General features: G+C 48.7%; 8 protein-coding genes across 8 annotated transcripts in view; 3 read left to right on the top strand and 5 right to left on the bottom strand.

Annotated features, from left to right (window-relative positions):
• Positions 1 to 3: 3 nt before the first annotated feature.
• UREG_04362 (uncharacterized protein) lies at positions 4 to 1,283 on the bottom strand (the record flags this gene model as incomplete). Its single annotated transcript, XM_002544799.1, has 5 exons — positions 4 to 324; positions 378 to 572; positions 641 to 866; positions 887 to 1,101; positions 1,158 to 1,283. The coding sequence occupies 5 exons, from the start codon at positions 1,281 to 1,283 to the stop codon at positions 4 to 6; spliced, it is 1,083 nt and encodes a 360-aa protein (XP_002544845.1).
• A 725-nt stretch (positions 1,284 to 2,008) lies between these two features.
• Positions 2,009 to 3,604, top strand: UREG_04361 (uncharacterized protein; the record flags this gene model as incomplete). Its single annotated transcript, XM_002544798.1, has 1 exon — positions 2,009 to 3,604. One exon carries the CDS (start codon positions 2,009 to 2,011, stop codon positions 3,602 to 3,604), a length of 1,596 nt encoding a protein of 531 aa, XP_002544844.1.
• A 188-nt stretch (positions 3,605 to 3,792) lies between these two features.
• On the bottom strand, positions 3,793 to 6,256 carry UREG_04360 (uncharacterized protein; the record flags this gene model as incomplete). The annotated part of the gene is made up of 2 exons (XM_002544797.1): positions 3,793 to 5,790; positions 5,921 to 6,256. The coding sequence occupies 2 exons, from the start codon at positions 6,254 to 6,256 to the stop codon at positions 3,793 to 3,795; spliced, it is 2,334 nt and encodes a 777-aa protein (XP_002544843.1).
• Positions 6,257 to 7,220: 964 nt separating this feature from the next.
• Positions 7,221 to 10,332, top strand: UREG_04359 (uncharacterized protein; the record flags this gene model as incomplete). Its single annotated transcript, XM_002544796.1, has 2 exons — positions 7,221 to 7,853; positions 7,918 to 10,332. The coding sequence occupies 2 exons, from the start codon at positions 7,221 to 7,223 to the stop codon at positions 10,330 to 10,332; spliced, it is 3,048 nt and encodes a 1,015-aa protein (XP_002544842.1).
• A 1,336-nt stretch (positions 10,333 to 11,668) lies between these two features.
• Positions 11,669 to 13,396, top strand: UREG_04358 (uncharacterized protein; the record flags this gene model as incomplete). The annotated part of the gene is made up of 3 exons (XM_002544795.1): positions 11,669 to 11,917; positions 11,983 to 12,335; positions 12,400 to 13,396. The coding sequence occupies 3 exons, from the start codon at positions 11,669 to 11,671 to the stop codon at positions 13,394 to 13,396; spliced, it is 1,599 nt and encodes a 532-aa protein (XP_002544841.1).
• A 268-nt stretch (positions 13,397 to 13,664) lies between these two features.
• UREG_04357 (uncharacterized protein) lies at positions 13,665 to 15,159 on the bottom strand (the record flags this gene model as incomplete). The annotated part of the gene is made up of 2 exons (XM_002544794.1): positions 13,665 to 15,072; positions 15,137 to 15,159. The coding sequence occupies 2 exons, from the start codon at positions 15,157 to 15,159 to the stop codon at positions 13,665 to 13,667; spliced, it is 1,431 nt and encodes a 476-aa protein (XP_002544840.1).
• Positions 15,160 to 15,529: 370 nt separating this feature from the next.
• Positions 15,530 to 17,557, bottom strand: UREG_04356 (uncharacterized protein; the record flags this gene model as incomplete). Its single annotated transcript, XM_002544793.1, has 1 exon — positions 15,530 to 17,557. One exon carries the CDS (start codon positions 17,555 to 17,557, stop codon positions 15,530 to 15,532), a length of 2,028 nt encoding a protein of 675 aa, XP_002544839.1.
• A 506-nt stretch (positions 17,558 to 18,063) lies between these two features.
• UREG_04355 (uncharacterized protein) overlaps positions 18,064 to 20,923 on the bottom strand; it is a gene marked incomplete at both ends in the record, with an annotated part of 3,818 nt that continues 958 nt past the window's right edge. The window contains 4 exon segments of the mRNA XM_002544792.1: positions 18,064 to 18,258; positions 18,772 to 18,898; positions 19,121 to 20,716; positions 20,736 to 20,875. Coding sequence (XP_002544838.1) covers positions 18,064 to 18,258; positions 18,772 to 18,898; positions 19,121 to 20,716; positions 20,736 to 20,875 — 2,058 coding nt within the window.

Here is a 20,923-nt window from a genome sequence, read left to right as displayed (position 1 = left end):
TAATCATGCGAATCTGCCAGTTTTATCTTTCAAAAACTTCGCTGCCAGATCTAGAGTATCCTGGACTCCAGGTACCACTGCTGGCGGAAACCCGATAAACCCATGGGGCGCTCCGGGAACGATTCTCGCCACTGCCTCCCCGCCAGCCATCTGCCATTTTACAGTCATGAAGACGGTATCGTCGAGTAGGATATCCTCGGTCCCGCAAGTGAATAGCGCTGGCGGAAGGGATTTACCTGACTCGGTGAGGGACCGAAAGTTGAAATATAATGGGGAGATGGAAGGGTGTTTGCGGTCAAGTGTAGGATCGGGGACGAAAGCGTCCTGTAAGGGAAGTTATTAGCTCCGGTTCATTGGGGGAAGAGGTGTATATTTACGGTAAATTGAGACATGGTCTCTCGATCGAGAACGAGTGATGGGCTCCGTTGATAGGTAAACATTGTGGGAGTGTAGGAGAGATCGAATGCGCCATAATGGACAAGTAGGCCACGTAGTTTGAAGTCTGAATATTTTGGATCCTGGTGGCTAAGGAGGTGAAGAACTGCTAGGGCGGAGAGGTGGCCTCCCGCAGACTAATTCCAAAGTCAGGCACATTTTCAGTGTTTTGTATATAGACCGTCTAGCTGAAGATAAACGTTACCTCTCCTCCGATGAACTGCAAGGGCGCACCAAACGCCTTTTCGGCATTGTCCACAAGCCATTCCGCAGCATCATAGCAATCTTCAGGCGCAGCAGGAAACGGATGCTCAGGTGCAAGCCGATACGCGATTGATATCGACACGAGGTTGGCGGCATCCGCATAATGTTTCAATAGGGGGTCTTGACTGAGAGAAGCATTGTCAATTGTTGCACGCATGTGAGGCTGTCTGTGGACTGATAGCCTTACGACAATTCATCTGATAAGACCCATCCGCTTCCATGAAAGTGGAGGAAGACACCTGACGGCGTAGAGTCCCCGCTCGGTTTGATGACCCTGCATGGAATATTGCGGCCTGCTTCACGAGAAGGGATCATAAAAGATTGGCCGCAATCAAGCTTGGGTGGTATAGGAAATGCAGTCTCGCCGCGGCGTATCATTTCTCTAAACGCTTCGGCACCGGTCTTGCATGGCCATGGTTAGTGAAAACGACTAGCGAAGAGCATGAGCGCATTTCTACCTGCCACCATTTCGGATGGCCATCTAGCATGCTCATTATCTGCTTGTTGAATTCATGCGATGCGGCGGGAATCGCACATGGCTGGAACTTGGAGGCATTGACGGATACATCGCTTCCAAACGCCATGATGAATCCTCGAGACGGTGGAAATGGATATAAAACAGAGAAAAGAAGCAGTAGAATTACTTCTATCTGCTGAGATAAAATTGAGAAACTGTGGAAGCACGAAGAGGCCGCCTCTTTATCAGTTTCTGCAAAGCATGCCTCTTCCCACGGCCAATTGAACAGTTCTTCATATTCAATGGACTCTTCCTTCAAAATATCGCGTTTCCACCCAGGGACGCTGACTGTCTGCGCGTGAGACTGGCGCCGAGACACCAGCACCATCAACAGGGTGGCTAAATATTCGTCATCCTGAGTAAACCCTTGCCATCGCGCGTAGTTACACATGAGTCAACCGGGAACCTGGAGCTGAGAGATGCCACCTGCAGTGATCCAACGAAGGCATAGACGGTGAAGGAGATGAAAGCGCAGCGACGAGGCGAGCATCTCAGCGATCGGTCTTTTCCGAGCCAACAGCGACTTTGACCCGGGCTCGAGCCTACAGCAAATTTCTTCATGCGGAGGATTGCAGATTGACCAATTCACTTGGGCGTGCCACGATGAATGCGATCCGCCGGCCAATCAGTCAGCCACACTCAACGCCTCTCGCACATTTTTTTTTGAATCGGCTGTGATCAGAATCGCAGTTAGACGAGGGCAAACGCGAGAGCAACCCATCTTCGGAGCCTGGATGAATACTTTGCTACGGAGTAGATAAGCCTATTCCCTCTGTTCTCTCGCGGCTACACATGGAACAGTCCCCCGTTCCATCAGGATACCGTGCCATATTGGCGGCACGGGAGCAGGAATTCAACGCTCGTCTGCAGGACGGACAGATCTCGCCCCTGATATTCCCCCATGATTTCGTCTCCCTCTTCGTTACTGTTGGGGTGTTACTGGTGCCATGGCCTCGCCAGGGTGCGTTCAAGTACGCCAGGCAGCTCTCATTTTGTCTGGTCTTGTATTTGAATATCTTGACCATCCGCAAATGTCGTTCTCGCGCTATGGCGAACGGCTACGGTGTTGGTTTGGCCTTTATCTGGCATACCATTTGGAGCGCAACCCTCCTTGTGTTCAACGACGTTCAGGGGAAGTTTAAGAGGATAGAAAAAGACACCACCATCTGCGAGACCAAACTAAATGGCGTTGACTCTGTAGTAAACAGAGATGGGCCTGAGGAAAGGACAGGATTGGGACATCTTCACGGTCAGCTGAACGGAACACCAGCCCGTCGACGCTCCTCGGATCGAGATATGAACAACTCGGGAACGTCTCCCGTCAAGGAACCTGGCCGCACTCATTACACAACATATTATCGATGGCAGCCATTCCCGAAAACTTTTTCGCACCGCCTAGCCTGGGTTCTCGACATCTCCACGTTTTCCTTTCGAGGCCCCGGGTGGAACTGGAGTAATCCAAACGTGGCACCTGCGCCGGACAAATCTGCAACGAAATCCGCTCTCAAGGCTATGCTAACGACCACGGCCATCCACTATTTGAGGCTGGATCTTATCAAAGTACTTGTAATGCAAGATCCATATTTCTGGGGAGTTCTAGACTCACCACCTCCTGCGTTCTTTGCGCCTCTTGGCCAATATGCAGGCATACCCGCCCTTGCATACCACTACCTTCTCATATGCCTCGGTATAGTCTCAGCACTGATGGTATATTACGGTTGCTTGTGCATTATTTATCTGCTTATCTCTCTGTCCTGTGGCCCACGCAGTTGCGTCAGGGTCCCAATCGATGCCCCATGGCTCTATCCTAACCTCTTCGGCCCGTTTCTTTCCTCCGTACTCGACAAAGGTTTAGCTGGCGCCTGGAGTAAATGGTGGCACCAAGTCTTCCGGTTCGCATTTGTGTCGCCCACCGCGTGGGTGTTCCCATATCTACCACATTTCCTTCGAAAAAAACCTTATTTCCCGCTCTTGCGCGCAATCGTTGCTTTTGCTTTGAGCGGATTGATTCACGCCTGCGGAAGCTATACTCAGCTCGGAACTACACGTCCCTGGGGACCGTTTTCCTTTTTCGTCGTTCAGGTTCCGGGCATACTGATACAGCAACTTGCGGGGGAGATTTGCGCACATTTACCGTTTGCGCTCCCCAGGTGGCTGAGGCGGTGGTCCAACCTCGCATTCTTCATTTTCTGGATCTTGTTAACCGGTCACCTTGTGGCGGACGACTTTGCTAAAGGGGGTGTTTGGTTGTTCGAGCCTGTTCCAGTCAGCCCCATTCGAGGATTGGGATTTGGGGCTGTAGGGGAGGGATGGTGGTGTTGGCATGGCAAATGGTTTGGATTGTGGAAAGGCGAGAAATGGTGGCAGCGAGGGGTTGAGATATTTTAAATGTAGTCTTTGCAGATTTTATTGGCCATAGCCATCTATTGTCTCGTTCTTGCGGAGTTTTCTCAAGGCAAATAGATAGATTAGATGTATATTATGAGGATACAGGGCTTTCGGAACTTTTTGAGATTAAGACCATTGGGGGCTAAAATTTCTCTCATGATACACAAATTCACACAGCATATTGAGCCTTATTGCATAGAAATGTCATCCTCCTCATCTGTATCTGGCTCAATATTAAGTTGTGGAATCTCATCGCCGCTCGACATTTCTTCATCTTCATTCACAGCGACAATATCCTTTTGCACCAACACGCTGGTGCTGGCCTGGAAAAAGCCTTGGCTGACCGTTGGTTCCAATGGTTCTGAGATATCCTCGCCCGGTTTTGGAACGACTGATTTATGACTCAATAATTCTCCAGCGTAGGGCATTTCTACCGATGCAGCTCGTTGGTGCAATGATTCTTCCTGCAAAGTGTCGATAATCGGTGTTTCCATATCCGCGCGGGCTTTTTTACCTGGAGAAGAAATAATAACTGGTGCGGTTGCTTGCTGAGGCTCGCTGTCAGTTTCACGGCTCCTCTTGGTTCCTCTGCTGTCTAGCCCTGCAGTGTCGATATCCATTGGTTTGGGGGCCAAGTCTGCTAGTACAGTGTTCTCTGTTGCTAGAACTGGTCGTTGAATTGTATCACGGTTTGCCGTATTAAAAGCTTCCTCTACATCGCTCTCGTTCTGTTGGATTGCGAAATCGAATTTGCGTTTTCCTGCGCCAGTCGTGAGAACAGGCATCCGTGGTCTTAGTAAACCTTCTACCTCCAGGTCGATTTTGTTATTCCTAGCGAGGAACGGCAGGATGCTCGCATGGCCGGGTTGGTTGTTGGTAGATGGGATAGGATTAAGTATACTCGCCATCATAAGTTTCGCATTCCCAGTAAGGATTGCAGTACGATCAATTTCTGCACGTAACGATAACGGAATTAGTTCGGTCGGCAAGTATGCAAGGGTATTGACCAGTGTTTGGCAGGCGATGGCTTGAACGTCCTGAAAGCCCGATGAGCTAGTGTCTACTTTTGTAGACCTAGCACTTGTGCCCAAAAAAGCGTCTGCGTTGATTACGGTTTGATTTCCCTTGGCTTTAGGATTCTGTTCTGTTGGCGTGTTGTCCTGAGCTTGAGGCAGCAGGTCAGCGCATGCCAGCCGTATCGCCGGAGTTAACAGCGACACTCCTTGTTTGGTAGATGTACATCCAATAACGGGTAAGATGGTGTTGATACACCGATAGGCTGCCGTCCGGACAGTTTTGCTTTCTTTTGCATTGTCGAAAATACAAAGCGCCTGATCAAGGCAGCTTTGAGCTATGGAAACACTTCCGGTCCCAAATGATTTGATTATTGCGGTGAGCAAATTCAACGTGGAGATATAGATCGCTGGCAGCTCGCTGAACAGGCTTTCTCTCTCAGACCGGCTAACTTCTCGGTTGATCATACGCGAGTTTTCAGCCTCACCTTCTGAGGCCGGAACATGAAGCGAAGCTAGCCGGGACGTTAGATCAAGAGTAGAGCCAATAGGGATCGATACGCTTGAATGCGAAGGACATGAGAGGAACTGTGACAGTAACCCTAGCAAACTGACAAGGCGGCCGCTCCCTTCTTGAATGCCATTCCACGGCTGTAGACCAAGGGGGTCTTGACCATCATCACCAACCGGGGTACTGTAGTCTTTGGACTTCGAGGAGTGGCGTAGTTCGGCATCCGCAGACTCCCACTGTTCCTTGATTCCTCGGAATAGATGGTCTCCTGCATGATGAGCGGACAAGATGGTTGACCGGTATCCTTTGAACCATTCCTCGCCGGCCGTATTTTTTGGAGCGCAATGATGCAGCGCCACAAGCAATCGTTGGGCAATCAAAACAGGAGGTTCAGAAACGAAATCAGCTGAGCCAATGGATCCAATTAACGGCAGGAGTAAATCGTGTATTTGCGCGGAGAACGGTCGGAATATCGTGGGATGGTTTGGAAGTAGCTCCAAGAAAGAACTAAAGACAGACGCAACTAAAGAGCTGTTTCTTTTCAGCTTCCTTCGACTATCTGATGCCGATTTGCTGGATATCAGGTTTAAACACGCAGTTATAAATGCTGGTAGTGAAGGAGTGGTGATTTCTCGTGTTAAGGTCGGATATTGGCGAGTAAGCTGAAAGATCCGCGTTAGGGTAACGAGAGACAGCTTTTTGGACGACAAAGGATCCGGTTTCTGCAGATAAATATTCGTTATTGACATGACTCCCAGGCTGCAAAGAGTGATACTTGATAGAAAGACTCACCCCCAGAATGGCCAAAAGCGCACGAACCCAAGGCTCGCAACCACGCAGTATTTCCCATTTACCAGCCTCTATCGCCGCTTTGACTAGTATAATTGCGGTCCATCGTCCTTCAATGCTTTTGTCCTGAAGCAAGCTGGTAATGCGAGCCTTCAATTTTGTCACAAGCAGTGCAGCATCGGGTGCGCCCGCCACCTTTCGCTGGTTTTCCGGCGCAGACAAAATAGAGCTACTTTCGCATAAGGTTGACGCCAAATATGCCGCCGCTGAAGGCAGCTCTTCAACCGGCGTCGTCGTCAATCGGTGGGTGGCTGCCCGGAGAGCCATAGTAGAAGCCATTGTTGATGCGGAGGAGCTGGTATCAATCGTGGATGCGGCTAGAATTGGCTGAGGGATTGTAAAAATGATCTCAAAGAGTCGGACAAGATCCCTTGAGCATCAATGCAGCCATTCTCTGTCGTTGCCTGAATTGCTCTCTGGCTTGGATGAAAGATCGTTGGTGTGGAAATTTATTTTTGGACGATTTAGCGCGTCCAACAGCCAGCTCTGGCAACTCTTTGAAAACGAACAATGACGATCAACATGACGAGCACCGAGAGATTCCCCTAAAATGCTTGCTTTGCAACATTGTCACTCATATGTCGTGTCATATATGAGAAACCATGACGGTAGGTGTCTCCCTCCAATGGTTATGTACTATCATCCGTGACTGGGCTGCTGACGAAATGGCTTGAGCATAGGTCGTTAGCAAAGGTCGTCGTTATGTCGAGCTATTAGATACGGCAAGGTGCAATGGAAACTGGCACGAGGTCCCTGATATCCTTCGAAAGATATCGAAGCACGCCCCCGAAAAGAAATGTGAGGAGCTCCACGTCGTCCCGTTGTTTGACCGCCATCTTAACGCCAGATATTCCTCATATAGGTTTGATAAAGGTAGCTCACGCCGAATGTGAAATCGCGAGATTTTTAGCCAAGAGGCATGCACATGGCTCTCCGCCAACCACCCAGAATGGGTCGCACATAATCGACCTAGTACCTTCATTGTCGTCCGTGATTGAGGAAGCGCAGGACCGCGATACGCAACTTGTCTTTCAGGCGCAAGTCTGCTTAGGCTGGTTGCATTGGGAGTTCTCAGAGCCGGCGTTGGCCACTTCTTCTTTACCCAGGGATTTGAATTATACCGTCAATTTACTCTCCGGCAGTGGGGAGGTATTGACGCCATGGACTGAGGTTTGCATCGTCAAAGGTGGCTTTATGAAAGGTACGAATCTATCTCTTGCCTACTAACAGGTCCCTGATATATATGGGTTTTCAAGGTGTTGCCGAGGAATTACTATCCGGATCTGGAGACGCTGTGAAGATAATGAAACCAATAGTCGCGCGGGTTTCCTGGCTCCCATCCAATGCTACATCGAACCCCGAATACATGTTTTGGTCGGAGCGGCTTTTAGCAAAGACGTGCTTGTTTGGGTGCGAGTCCGTTCTGGCCGAAGGCTCGCTGGTGAGCGAATCCACCGTCGAATTCACGTTGAAGTCATTTCGGGCTTGGGCATCGCACCCTGAAGTGAAACGAAGCGATCCGGCGTCTACGATGGATACTTCTAGCGCGTCCGCCAGTCCGGACTCTAGATTTTCAATTTGGCGGGCTTATCACAATCTTCTCTCCCAAATACTGCAGCAGAAACTACCCTACTCTGCCCCATCAGAGGGACCAATCCGGCCTCAACTTGCATCTGAGTTTCGGCGCGTGGAAGCAATATATGAGAATGCCTTACTCAAAATTGCGAAATTTCCCAAAGCCGATGCTTCGAACAAAGAAATTGAGCAATGGATAGAGCAGGTCATTGGAAACTGGCAGATTCTGTGCGGATCTGGATGGTCTGATGCGGATTTCGGTGAAGGTGGACGGGATGCGTTGTCGCGCAATGTTCTTGACGTGAGTTGTATCCTTGGAATTGATGTTTTGTATATTTCTGAGGAAGCTCTAATCGTGAAATCAGATTCTTTACCGGGCAGCAACGAAGACTTTCCATTCTACGTTGATATTACGGCGGCTTTTCCAAATCCACTCAGCAGTAGCCGAATTTGATCTTGCCTTGAAAGCTCTCGATACATACATCGATCTTGTTGAAACTGCTAAAACCCGAGCCAAACAAGCAGGTAAATCAATGGGAGAGATTGAGGATGATGACACTTTCGTTCGCACCTTGTCAGAGGGAATCATGTTAGTGTGCTGCTTTGGTACTTATCCAAAGGCCGAAAAAGCAAAGCAGTTGACCGATCTGCTTGAAATAACGCTAACTGAAGAGAACGGCGACAAGTGTCCCTCTTCACAGTCGAATGGGACTAGCTCGCCAAAAAACACCCGATTTGCGCCAGGGACGCTTGCGATTGCATACCGGGCTGTTGGGATTGGATTAGCAAATTGGTCTAGATGGACAGCCGTAACGGAATCTCGACGTGACTTCCAAGCCTCAGCTATATCGTCCTTGGAAGCATCTTTGTCAGAGGATCTCGGCCAGGACATGAATCCAGCTTCTATTTTTGCATTGGGCTTAGTCCTTGCAGAGACTAGGGATTTGGACAGCGCTATCGATCGTGTTCGACTTGCGTTAAGCTCGGCAGACGTAATGGGGTATGGGATTCAGGGCTCAGGGCTACTGTCGTATACTGGCGAGAGAGATCTTGTGTCTTTATGGCATTTGCTTGCCCTTCTCCTAAGTGCTCGGGAGGAGTTTGAGACAGCAAGTCACGTTTGTGAGGCAGTACTTGACACTGTGACAATTGGAGGTACTCAAGGCAAAAGGTTACAGTTGGCTTCCTTGTCAACAGACACTGAACACAGCCATAACAACGCGGCATTTGAGGATATGGAGATTCGCAAGAAAGAAAGCATCCTTGAGTTACGAATGACGCAGCTTTCCCTGATCGAGGTCTTACACGGACCTGAAGCCGCTGTTAACCATGCTGAAGAGCTACTTGCCCTCTTTCGTCGCCTATTCGAAAGCATAGGCTTTCCGGAGCCAGAGAAACAAGGAACGGAGCACCTTTCCCCTCCGAAAACCTCAGGCGGAGTCCGCAGCTTTCGGGGAAGTTTGTTTGGTCGAAAAAAGCCGCATAGGGAGGACCATGAGTATGACTTTGGTATGGATGGCAGTGCTACACCCAGGATACCATCAGTTTCGGAGCTCTCGGTGGATGGTCCGCCTCCAGCGATTCAAGTCACCGACGAAAACATCAACGGGCCGAAGGAGAGGCCTCAGACTGCCGGGACTAGAAGGGGTTCCCTTCGTCGCAAAGATGGCCGTCAACCGCAAAAGTTGCACAAGAGGGAGGGTAGTATTACCAAGGCTATCCGCCACAGAAGCTCGGAAAGACCCTCGAGACCGCAACCTCACACACACCTATCCCAAACCGATATAGCACAAATAGGGACTCAGGAAACAGCAACCCCAGTTCCCTATATGCAATTGCCAGAGGTTGATCGGAACGGTTTGATATCTGGGAAACAGAGTTTACCTCCAGTTGCTCACAATATGAAACATACTAAAGAGCCGCAACCTGTCGGTCACACCCAGCAGCCTCCACAACAAGATGTCCGGCTTCCAACTGTTGGTCGCTATAATGCGCCGGAGAAAACTCTGACGAGGTTCCCTAAACTTCACATTCAAAAACAAGCAATTTGTCTTTTAACTAAAATTTGGCTTTTCGTGGCTGGACTTTATAGGCGGGCTAAATTGTTCGAAGACGCACTAGGATGTTGGAATGAAGCTAAGCAGCAGGCGCAGCATTTCGAAGAGCTCGTTGCTAAACAAGAATCTTCTGCGAAAGCGTTTGCCGATCCTGGTTGGGGAGGGGCCCGGTCCTCAGATGAAGTATGGGGTGATGTTTATGCCGAACGAGGGTGCATATCCAAAACTCAAGGGCAGCCTTTCGAGGCCATGACGCAGTTCGAGGAGGCACTTATATACTTTCCGGACCATATACAAGCAACAGTCGGATTAGCTGATCTCTTGCTGGATATCTGGGAGCAAAAACTACCTACACAAAAGCCGGATGCCACTGGTCTTCCTAATATCTCCGATCTCTCGATTTCACCACGCGAAGAATTGTCGTGCCATGGAAAGGATATCGCTGAGGGGGCATCCTATGCACCTGCACCTTCAAACAAGGACTCACCAGAGTACCTCGACCGCCTCGCCGCACGAGATCGGGCGTATGGTCTTTTATCTGCATTGACCAAGTTGGGAACCGCGTGGGATAATTCAGAGGCTTGGTTTTCTTTATCACGGGCTTACGAACATGGGAACCAGATTGATAAGGCTAAGGAAGTCCTTTGGTGGTGTATCGACCTGGAGGACAGACGACCGGTTCGGCACTGGTGGAATGTTGGATCCGGGGGTTATGTTCTATAACCGAGACTCGATAGCTTTTGGTTCTGGGGTGTCCGGTCATATAGATTATTTATCCATACAGCTTTGCTTTTTATTCGATACCCTTATCGCAGTACATTGTTATTTGTGCACGCTAATTCCCTCTTTGGAAGGGGCCTATAACAGTACATAGCTAGTCGCAAGGAAGCTATTTGCGCAGGGACCAAATCAGCTATATACAATTATTTAATGCAACAACTCTTGATGATGTCTTGAATGTGTTCTAGGTCGGTCATCGCACAAATTGAGGCCTATCTCGGCTTTGCAACGGGGTCCCAAGCAGAGAGCTTCGGTTTCGTCCTAGTTCAGAAGAGTGGCCATAAGCAAAAGAATGGTCGGCATGGAAATCAATTTGAGGACAACCTACGTCGAATAAGTTTTGAATGCGGCTCGAGATAAAGTCAAGTTTGGTCTGTGCTCGGGGGTCTCCCATGCCCGTACGCCGGTTTGCATGATTTTATCTTGGGTTGGCGGTTTGTCGACCATGTATGCTAGCCATGCGTGCCTAAAATCGAATTGATATGAGCGTCTAATTCCCCTCTGTTGAGGAAGGGTAGCGATGCGTACCATCCTGGCTCAACTTGAGATGCATCGAGCTCTTTCTGCTTGTAGTCTACCCAGCGAGTGCGGACTAACGGGATTTGGATCGGTAAGCGTAGTCCGTCAAGTGTTCCCCGCAGTACTGATTTGATTATACATACGTGGTAACTCGTCGTTGTTCTCATAGTATTTGTTTCCGTATCGGTCTATAGCAATCAGAGTGCCAGCTTTGGTATCACCTGTAGAAGACAAGATATATGCCAGTTAGCCGCGCTAGTCCAATATACCGTGATATCTTGAGGGCACGTACCAATATACTATTGAATCAAAACGATAGATCGATAAGCATCCTACCAATTGGCCTGGTTTTGCAACGGATTCAACCTCATACCTGCATTTGGTGACCATATTCCTATTGAACGGGAGCGGTTAGTGGGATCGCCATTGAGCCGTGGAGAGTGCAGGGTACCTTAAGTCCTATCCTCCAGAGATTCCGGAGCGTGCGAGGGAGAGTCGACATCTTCGCGGTGAAAAGCGCCGTTGACTGCCTGCTTGCAACCGCGATGTCGCCGTCGATGAACAAAGTGGAGGTCTGGAAGCGGTTTAGCGCCGTTCTGCCGGCGATCTGATAAGATAACGAGGAATAAAATCGGCGTTGAGCTTCTGATATCAGACGAGATAGACAAATGAACCTCAATTGGATTCTGTGTTCTCCTTTATTTTCATGATAACTATAGCGCTAGTTGACTGCGTGCTTATTCTCAAGTGTTAGCCTGCGATGTTCAGCCGCATCGGAGGCCGATGCCTCCCATGCTGTCGCAGACGAGGCATCCAGGTCTCAATCCGAGTGCGCAAATTCACATCTAACCCGAGTGCGGCCGCCACTGCTGCGAGCCATGCTGCTTCTTCTTCGTCGCCTCTCGGTGCTCTGACTGTCGAGCTGGACCGTATTGCTCCACGGTTTGAAATCCAGGCGGCGCATATAAAAATCCTCGACTCTCCAGACTCATTCTACCAAACCCTCAAGGTCCGCATACTCAATCATGTCTCACTGAAACCCCGACGTTTCTGCTAAATACTAACTCATCACAGCATAAAATAAAACACGCGAAACGTCGTATTTACCTTTCGACGCTTTACATCGGGAAAAGCGAACGTGAACTTATCAATGTTATTAGCGAAAGCCTACGCGAAAACCCTGACCTTACCGTCTCCATTCTTACCGACTGTCTACGAGGAACTCGCGAATCGCCTAATGCGTCATGCGCATCCCTCCTGGCGTCACTGGTTGCAGAGCATGGGCCGCATCGAGTTGAGATTAGAATGTTCCACACCCCTAATCTAGTAGGGTTAAGGAAACGACTTGTTCCAAAACGTATCAATGAAGGGTGGGGCTTACAGCACATGAAACTATATGGCGTTGACGACGAGATCATACTTTCTGGGTGTGAGATCTCTCTCCTGATGGGTCCTGAGAGGAAGATATGCTGACTGTCCGTTCCTAACCAGCGCCAACCTCTCCAACGACTACTTCACGAATCGGCTAGACAGATACCATGTTTTCACCTCAAAGCAACTAGCAGATTACTATGGCCGTATACATGAAGCAATATGCAACTTGAGCTTCCTAGTTGTTCCCAGTGAGAAGGAAAGGTCAGGCTATACATTGGAGTGGCCTGCGAGGAACATAGCTCCCTCCCCGCTGGAAACTCCAGAAGATTTTATTTCCTCTGCTTCTACAATCCTTCCAAAATTGATCATACCAATCGCTACCGACACCCCGACCTCGTCACTATCAGAGGAGAAAGCCTACGTATATCCAGTGGCGCAGTTCACTCCTCTCTTAAAGCCGGATGAATCGACAGAATTCCCTGCCGTCACTAGAATTTTAAGAGCTCTCTCAACTAACCCATTGTTAGAGAATTCCAAATGGCTTTTCACTGCAGGATATTTTAACATTCACCCTACCCTGTCATCTCTCCTGATCGCTAGCACTTCTTCCTCGGCATCCCCTCAGACTCAGGGTATCGTGCTCACAGCCTCACCTTGGGCGAATGGCTTTTACGGCTCTCCGGGAGTTTCAGGGATGTTGCCGGCAGGATACACATATCTCTCAGCAAAATTCCTCGATCGCGTCGCAGAAGCCCAAAAAACGAATTCAATTCAGCTGAAAGAATGGCGGCGCGGCACAGTGGGTGAACCAAACGGCTGGACATACCACGCAAAGGGTCTCTGGATTACACTTCCGAACGAGAAATTCCCAAGCTTAACATTTGTGGGAAGCAGCAACTATACGAAACGCAGCTATGGTTTGGATCTGGAAGTTGGGGCGGTTGTGGTGACGGAGAATGAGAAGCTGAAGCGTAGACTTGGGGAAGAAGCAGATTGGCTACAAAATGATGCGAAACCGGTGTCGAGAGAAGACTTTCGAATGACAGAGAGGAGGGTTGGGTGGCATGTCAGACTAGCTATGTGGATTGTTACTATTGTTGGAGGAGCGATGTGAGGAGCTATTAGAATTGATCTTCAGAGATGATATTTTTGGCATGGAATATGCAACTAGACAGTATTATAGAGTGTAAGATTAGAGATCGATTTAGTTTTGTAAGCTAACATCATATGGTACTTTTTTTGAACTCCCAATGCAATCCCTGATCTTTCAAAGCGGTATACTTTCAAGCACCTGTTCGCCGTTATGCAATCACAAGCATGAATCTTCATCGCGTTTCCTAAATCATTAGAATGGCATCAACTGATACCGGGAGAAAATCAGCTTAAACCTTCTCAGGAACCTTTGCAGGTCCAAGACCCTGTCTAATCTCATCCAGCATCCTCATACCCAGAACTTCATTGCCATTCTTCCCTCTCTTCCCTTTTGCACCTTTTCTTCGAGCCTGCTTTCCGCGATCTTGCCAGCCCCCCAGGAAGTCGTCCATCACAGAGTTGAAATCTTCTCTCACTGGAACGTTTGCGCTTTGTGAAATCATGCTGGGCGTCTGCGAGAACTTCGACAATCCACTCGCAACAGACATGTCGTCCGCCATGCTTGAGCCTTCGTAGTCCTCTCCTTCCTCATCTAGTGCATATAAAGCCTCTACTCTTTCAAAACGATCGTCTAATAGTCGAAGTCCTTCGGTGCGGGCAAGAGAAGACGATGTCATAGAGTATGCGGATGGATTTGTGAGCGCGCCCTTGCGCTTCTTTTTCCGAATGGGTGTTCCACCTACTGTAAACATCGTTGAGGTTGCGGTGTGGCGCTCAGATGCATTTTCAGAGTGTTCCACTGGGGACGGTTTCGACTTCATATCCTTTTTGTATTTTGCGAAATTCTTGAGCCAATCTCCATCATCGTGAGCGGCATCTGGAATTGGCGCATCGTGCGCGGGAATTTCAGAGTCCGTGCCAGAAGGATTGAAGTGCTTCGAGTCAACGTCATTCGTTGTGGTGGAGGATGTCATGGGTTGAACAGGTGCCTTTTCTGTGCAATCCGAATCCCATCCATCGTCATATTCTTCCTCAAAAAATTTATCCCTCCACTCATCCGGATCAACCTCTGCATCCAATCCACCATCAACAAGAGCACCAAAAATATCCTCGTCGCCATCCTGATCAACAAATGCTTCATCATCAAGCGCTTCTAGGGCTTCCCTTAGCCGGGGGTCCATATCCGGTTGAAATCCAGCAATCGCATCTGGAATATTCTGTTGATCCTGGTAGGTTGGTTTCCGGACGTATGAGGAAGCGGTTGAAAACGCATCATTCCCACCGTATGTCGAAGAGGAGTCTCTTAATGAAAGACCATCAAAGTCATCTTCCAGCGTGCCTTCTGCTAGTGCGTCTTCTAACCTCTTCATCTTCCCTTTGTCCTTTTTGGCCTTTGCTTCCACAAAATGTGCCTCCCCACCGCCCTTGCCCAGCTCTCGAAGGTGCTGCATATAATCATACTCGGAGTCATCGTAGAAGATACCATAATTCGCTGCTTCTCCTTCATTTTCACGGGCTCTTGAGTTTGCAAACTCGGTTTCTAGGTCTTTGAGAACTCTGGTGGTTTTCGGAGCAATGGGTTTCTGGGATGGGCCAGAAACTTGGTGAAGAACGCGATCGTCCGCTTCCGGGTCATGGATCAACGGATCATTTTGCGACCTGTGAAACAGCTGATATGTTGTCGCAGTTTTTTTATCACTACAGCAAAGATAGCAGATCAATACAGGTTCACGGCCGGCAGAAGAGGGGGAGAAAAACCCACATCCAACCCCTTTTCGGAGGCATTTTTACCAGAGGTGGGGAATTGAAGGACGATATTCGTCAATGCAAGCTGATGTTATCACTTTGGTACGGAGTATATGCCTCGCTTTCCCAGCTATTCTTTGCGGCTGCGGTGAATCTTTATTTGAGAAATTGCCGACTTCGTTATCGTGCGGTATTCACGTGATTGAGATTAAGGTTAGTTAACTTATCGATAAGCTGATAAGAAGCTTGGCATCAAGGAGAGAGAAAGGGGTTCAGGAAAATAATCTACGCCTGGCCAGCTTTTGAACCACGATGCCTATTCCTTATGCCCCGGCTCCTTATCTATGTATATTCATTGCACAGAGTAAAATAATATCATCCAAATCATATCAAACAGTCCATCATTAACTCAAAAGTCATCCGCATCCTTGGTGTTGACCTTCACCTTGGCCTTTTTTTTCCCGCCCTTGAAATGCTTTTTGCCAGAAGATCGTACTTCTGAAACATCGATACCATTTTCGAGCGCTATCATCGCTTTGGCCTTCCGTCCAGACAGGTCTTTCTTCCTCTGTTGCGCCCCTTGTTCGGTGTATACGTGGTTAAAAGGCATCTTGAGATGGCCAGCAGATCCATCACCGCGAGCCGTGAAGAATCCAGCATCAAGATTTCGCGATCGAACACCTTCGAATGGCGACTTGGATGAAGATAGTGACGTAATCTCAGAGTTCGTGTCGGCATCATTGCTCTCCGTGAACCCCGACACAGATGCGCTAGAGGACAAGTTAAGCAATGCTGCTTGTCTCCTGGGGGGAAGACGGGCAAGGTCATATAAGCCCTCGTTAAACTCTATCGCGTTTATAGGATCATTGTCCCCTATTGGCGGGGGTGGATGGCAATATAGCAACTTTCCGTTTACATAATCTTTGAGGATATATCTTGCGGCGCGGGACTCATCAGGTTGACCCTGTCCAGTGGTTGCAAAACCTCTTGCGCGCGCATAGCCTCGCAGGACTTCGGAAGCTGTCGGGACACCCGTACCCCCTTCTTCGAGCGGCCGTGTATAAATTTTCATGCCGTATATCGCTTCAAGAAAATGCTTCGGAATTCTATGAGCAACAAGGCCGGCTGGCCCAGTATATTCCCTCAGCTGATCAATGGGTAAAACACCATTGACAACAAGTTCTGCTTTAGTGGTGGCAAAGTTAGGGAATACAAGACCAGGGCAATCGCAAAGGACCAGAGATGAAGAAAGATGTAAAGTCTGGAAATGCTTGGTTTTTCCTGGAGTGGCTGACACGGAGACCTTTTTCGCGCCTAGTAGAGAGTTGATCGTGCTGGATTTCCCAACATTGGGATATCCGACAAGGCCAATAGTAGTCAATCTTTTGGGTGAGTCTTCGGAATTGTTATCCTGAGAGGTAGGGGTAGGGGACGCTTCCAGAAACAATGACTCCAATTCGTCAACGGTGAGGATCCGGATCCTTGATTCGCGTGAATCGATGGGCAGCGGTACGCCACCACTTTCTTCAGTTTCCGAATCTCCATCATCCGAATCCTCTTCAGAAACGCCCGAATCAGCCTTATCCTGGCTGTCAATAGGGTCTTCTGATTCGGAAGTCGTATCGTCTGTTTCTCCATCCATATTTGTTTCATTTTGCTCTTTTGCGAGTGCCGCCGAAAAGAATTTGTAGCTAATTCCTTGCGACTCGAAATAGTCTGCCCACAGCTCTCTTTGATGCGGTGTCATCATATCTGCTTTATTTACCAACAATAAATTTCTCTTATTCGGGTTCACTTCCTTCACATATTTCTCAAGATCCTCAGACCGGAAAAGGAGCGGGTTGCGTGCGTCGACGATTTGTACGACTAGATCTGACCGCTCGATAACCCTCCATAACTGTCTCCACACTTCGATATTGCGTTCAAACGGCGTCATTAGAAGATCTTGGTTTTCCTGCAATTCGGCAAGCCCTCTCCTCCACTCAAGAAAGCTTTCCCTCTCCATTACATCCAGTTGCTGCCGGGTAGTTTTGGAATTCCATTTCGGCCGTCGCGGCACAGTTAATCGGTTTTTGTTTTTCTGGTGTTTATTCACAGCTGACCTTTCATCGGCAGCAGAAAGGAGGTAAGGATTCTTCTGGTCGGAGTGTATAATCTTGACGTTGTTCAACTTCTCTGCGGTGAAGTCTGTCCCCGCAAGCTCCGCTGTGCTAAGAAATTCTTCCAACGCCGCCTGCTCCGTGATACTTCGCATCTTAACCCATGATGCCTCTTCTGATGGATTTGTGATATATGTTTCACCTCCAGGGCCTGTCCGTCGAATGGCAGCAGCGTTGTGAGAGACTTTTTTCCGATCGGAAGCTTTGCCCTTGCCAAACCGGTCGTTCATAAAACTGTTTCCTAGCCCGACGGCATTCTTCGATTTCGGGAGCACCATGATGAACAAACTAGGCCCTCTTGATATTCCCTATTGTCGTTTTCTGCTCTGTAAAGAGTGAGAAGTGAAAGATTGAAGTCCTCTTGTGCCTCCGTGACGAATATTTCGTCCCTCATCCCGCCTGCTTATTAATCCACGTTTAAGTTCACTGGTTAGCCTTATCTTATCGCCACCTTAGCGCCAAATTGCTTCAACGTCAACAAACATCCATTCAAGCTGCTGTTGCCGTCGATGCAACTTTCAAGCATGTGCTATCAAACTCGAGGTCTGAAGTCTCAATTGGCCGATAGAACAATTATTTATTCAAGCCCGTATACTCACTCAAGACAGTCGTTTGCTTTATTCTCTGCAACTTTCTTTTGTGCACCTGCCAGGAGTGCAGCAGTATGATCAAACGCTCACGAGAGGAAGACGTCCTTGACGCGTCCTTGGAGCACAGTCCTGACTTTTCAGTCTATTCAGAATCTCTTTTTTCCAGCGCCACGCTTTCAAATAAACAGGCACATCTAGACACATCCCAGTCGCCTCCGGAGTTGATACGCTGCTTGTTTCCGCCACATCGAGGAGTCTTCTCTTTCTCGACATATGAAGACTACGAGGTCCACTACAAGCAGTGGCATGCCAATCGATGCTCGCAGTGCGGGAAGAACTTCCCTTCCGAACTCTTCGTCACCCGTCATATTGAAGAAAATCACGATCCACTGTTTGAACTGAGGCGAGAGCGGGGAGACAAAACGGTGATGATGCTTGACCCTTTTACTCTCGTACTCGTGCCATAAATCTTTGCTAACTTATTTGTTATACAGTATGGCTGCTTTGTCGAAGGATGCGGGCGGGTATGTTCTTCACCGCACACGCGGAAAAGACACTTGATGGATAAACATCTGTTTCCTAGGGTGAATATCGTTCCCTTTTGCCTTTAATTTGCGAAGCATGAATCTGACTATTGCTGTCTAGACGTATAATTTTGATGTCGTAAATGACGGAATTGACAAACACAGATCGCTTCTCAAACCAAGTCCGCAGTGGCTACCATTGGTGTCCCCATCTAAAAACACCCACCAGGGGCCTAAATCAATTGAGGCCACGGATTGCAACAATCTTGCTGCCCAAGCGCCCAATAGCCAACTTGTAGGACCGCACAGTACAGCTTCTGGAACAGGCTTAGGATCTGCTGATATTCATTCGTCCCAGAATGATGTTGCTGAACTTACGAAGTCTATGTCAGCATTAAAATTCATCCCTATGAGTGTGGTGAGACGGAAGGAGAAAAACCGAAAGTAGCCATGAGTTGCGCATAAAACATTATTTCTTCCCGGTACATCGATTATTCTTATTATACTATAATATAATTTTAAAGTGACCATGAGGAAACATGGCCCGTTCATTATATTACTCATTCACTATTGTAGTTTTTAGCCGATGGATTGAACGCCACACCACTCGCACGGGGATATCATAATTACTAGAGAAAACGATCCACATGATAACGTGAAAGGGTATAATATATATATGCCTTTCGCGGATAGAATCGCGAGACGGAAAGCGCCTGAAACACCTCACATTTCCAACAGATCCGCATAAATTTCTAAACTCGACCCGATCAGGTCAACAATCGGCCAGCTCGTATTACCCTTGAATGTCCTCGACCAAACCCGCACAACGGTAAGACTTAATTGCTTCACCTGTGTCGGATCGTTCAAAAACTCCAACTCAGACGTCGACGCCATTTCCACGGGCATATCTGTCTCCTCCATCATGCTTCTAACCCACAGCACCAACTTTCTCTCGTGATCGGAGAGCGGCTGCTCGGCTTGGGTTGTAGGGATAGAAAGAAGCCATCGACTGAGCAGAAAGGCACACTCAAGGCTGCAGATAGAGTGTTGGATGCTCCAAAAGAATGAGTGAGTCTTAGCGACAAAATCGATCCCCAGCCGGACTGGAATGGATAATGCATGCGCAGAGTGTAGGAGAGCCATGATGAGTCGAGGGTGGCGGCTAACTGGCGGGGATTCTTTCAGAGCTTGGGCAATTTGCAATGGATCCTGAGTGACAAGGTGGCGGCAGGGTCCAAGATTAACATGGAGCCTGATATATGCTAAGCCGAGAAGGGCAGTCGAGGTAAAAGCAATCGGGCCAGCAGGATTTTGAGGGTCTATGCTCGACTCTGGTGTTCGTCTCCAACCAGCCTTCCAAGCACCCAGTGATGCCTCTAGGATGCTAAGATCTTCAGGTCGTAGGCTGGTGCCCGCCATAAGGGGCGCTGATAGGCACAATTGCCTAGCGAAAAATATTTGTTGGATAATCGCGTGAATCAAGACATAATTCCCCAAAGGCGATATTTGACTGCAGTAGCTCAAATGGGGTGTTTTGACAAAGAGCTTTGCAAACGCCTCCTGAAATAGCACCTCCGAGCCAGCTCGGGAACGATGTAAACGGCGCCATTGAGAAGCGGTGGCAGCTTTCCATTCGTCGGCCGGCGATGGCATATTGAGCTTCAATTCAGAGTTCAGTATCAATGGCGGGATATTATACATTATTGAGTGGAGATTGAAAAAGCAGTAAACGATAAGTTTCGTCCGCCGATCTGCTTCTTGACGAGCCCAGTCCTCCCATGACGCTATATCAAAAGGAGGTCCTGGTTCTGCCAGTCCATGGTCACGAACCAGTCGAGCAAGCGTGCTTTGCAGCGCAAGGATCTCTCTTAACAAGTCCGGATGACGTTCCCACGATGCGAAGACAGTAAGCAATAGAAATGTGCGTATAATTTCCATTTGTGCTTCGGAATCTTCTGCTGGATGGATCACGTTGTCCGATATTGGAATGAAAGGCGGCTGAAAGGGGCTGTTGCTCGGGTTAGAGATAGAGGAAGATCCGCGGGACGTGTGAATAGCAGAACTCGTCGTTTGAGCTAAATTCCACTGCGGTGGTGATCGTTTAGCATCACAGCGCCGGATCCGTTCAAGTAAGATGGCTTTTGCGGCGTGGAAAAGTTCAATCCCGCGTGCGTTCTCAAATCGATAATGTGAGCCTGCTGCTGCGAGAGCAAGGGTCAACTCCGGGGGAGAGCGTGAAACAGAAAAGGTCGGTATATGCACAAACGGGAGGTGTTCGTTGAGTCCATTGATATACCCAGCAAGATATCGAGATAGACCATGCCTCGAAGGAGATGTAAAACCTTTCGGAAGGGACATGTGCAAAATCTTCAAGTTTAGATACGAGGAACTGGCGGTCGTGATTTGACACATCCCATGGGGTCCTCGGCATCGATGACTCTTCCGTCAATCCTCCTCGCTCATCTGATTCCTGTGGTTCTGGCTGTAAAGAAGCAGTCGAGAACCAAATTGGAAACGACGTTGCCTCTTC

Source organism: Uncinocarpus reesii, genomic scaffold (assembly GCF_000003515.1).
Source record: "Uncinocarpus reesii 1704 scaffold_2 genomic scaffold, whole genome shotgun sequence".
In the NCBI taxonomy this organism is placed as follows: domain Eukaryota; kingdom Fungi; phylum Ascomycota; class Eurotiomycetes; order Onygenales; family Onygenaceae; genus Uncinocarpus; species Uncinocarpus reesii.
Note: the sequence above shows the minus strand (reverse complement) of the source record. Positions and strands in the feature narration are given on the sequence as shown.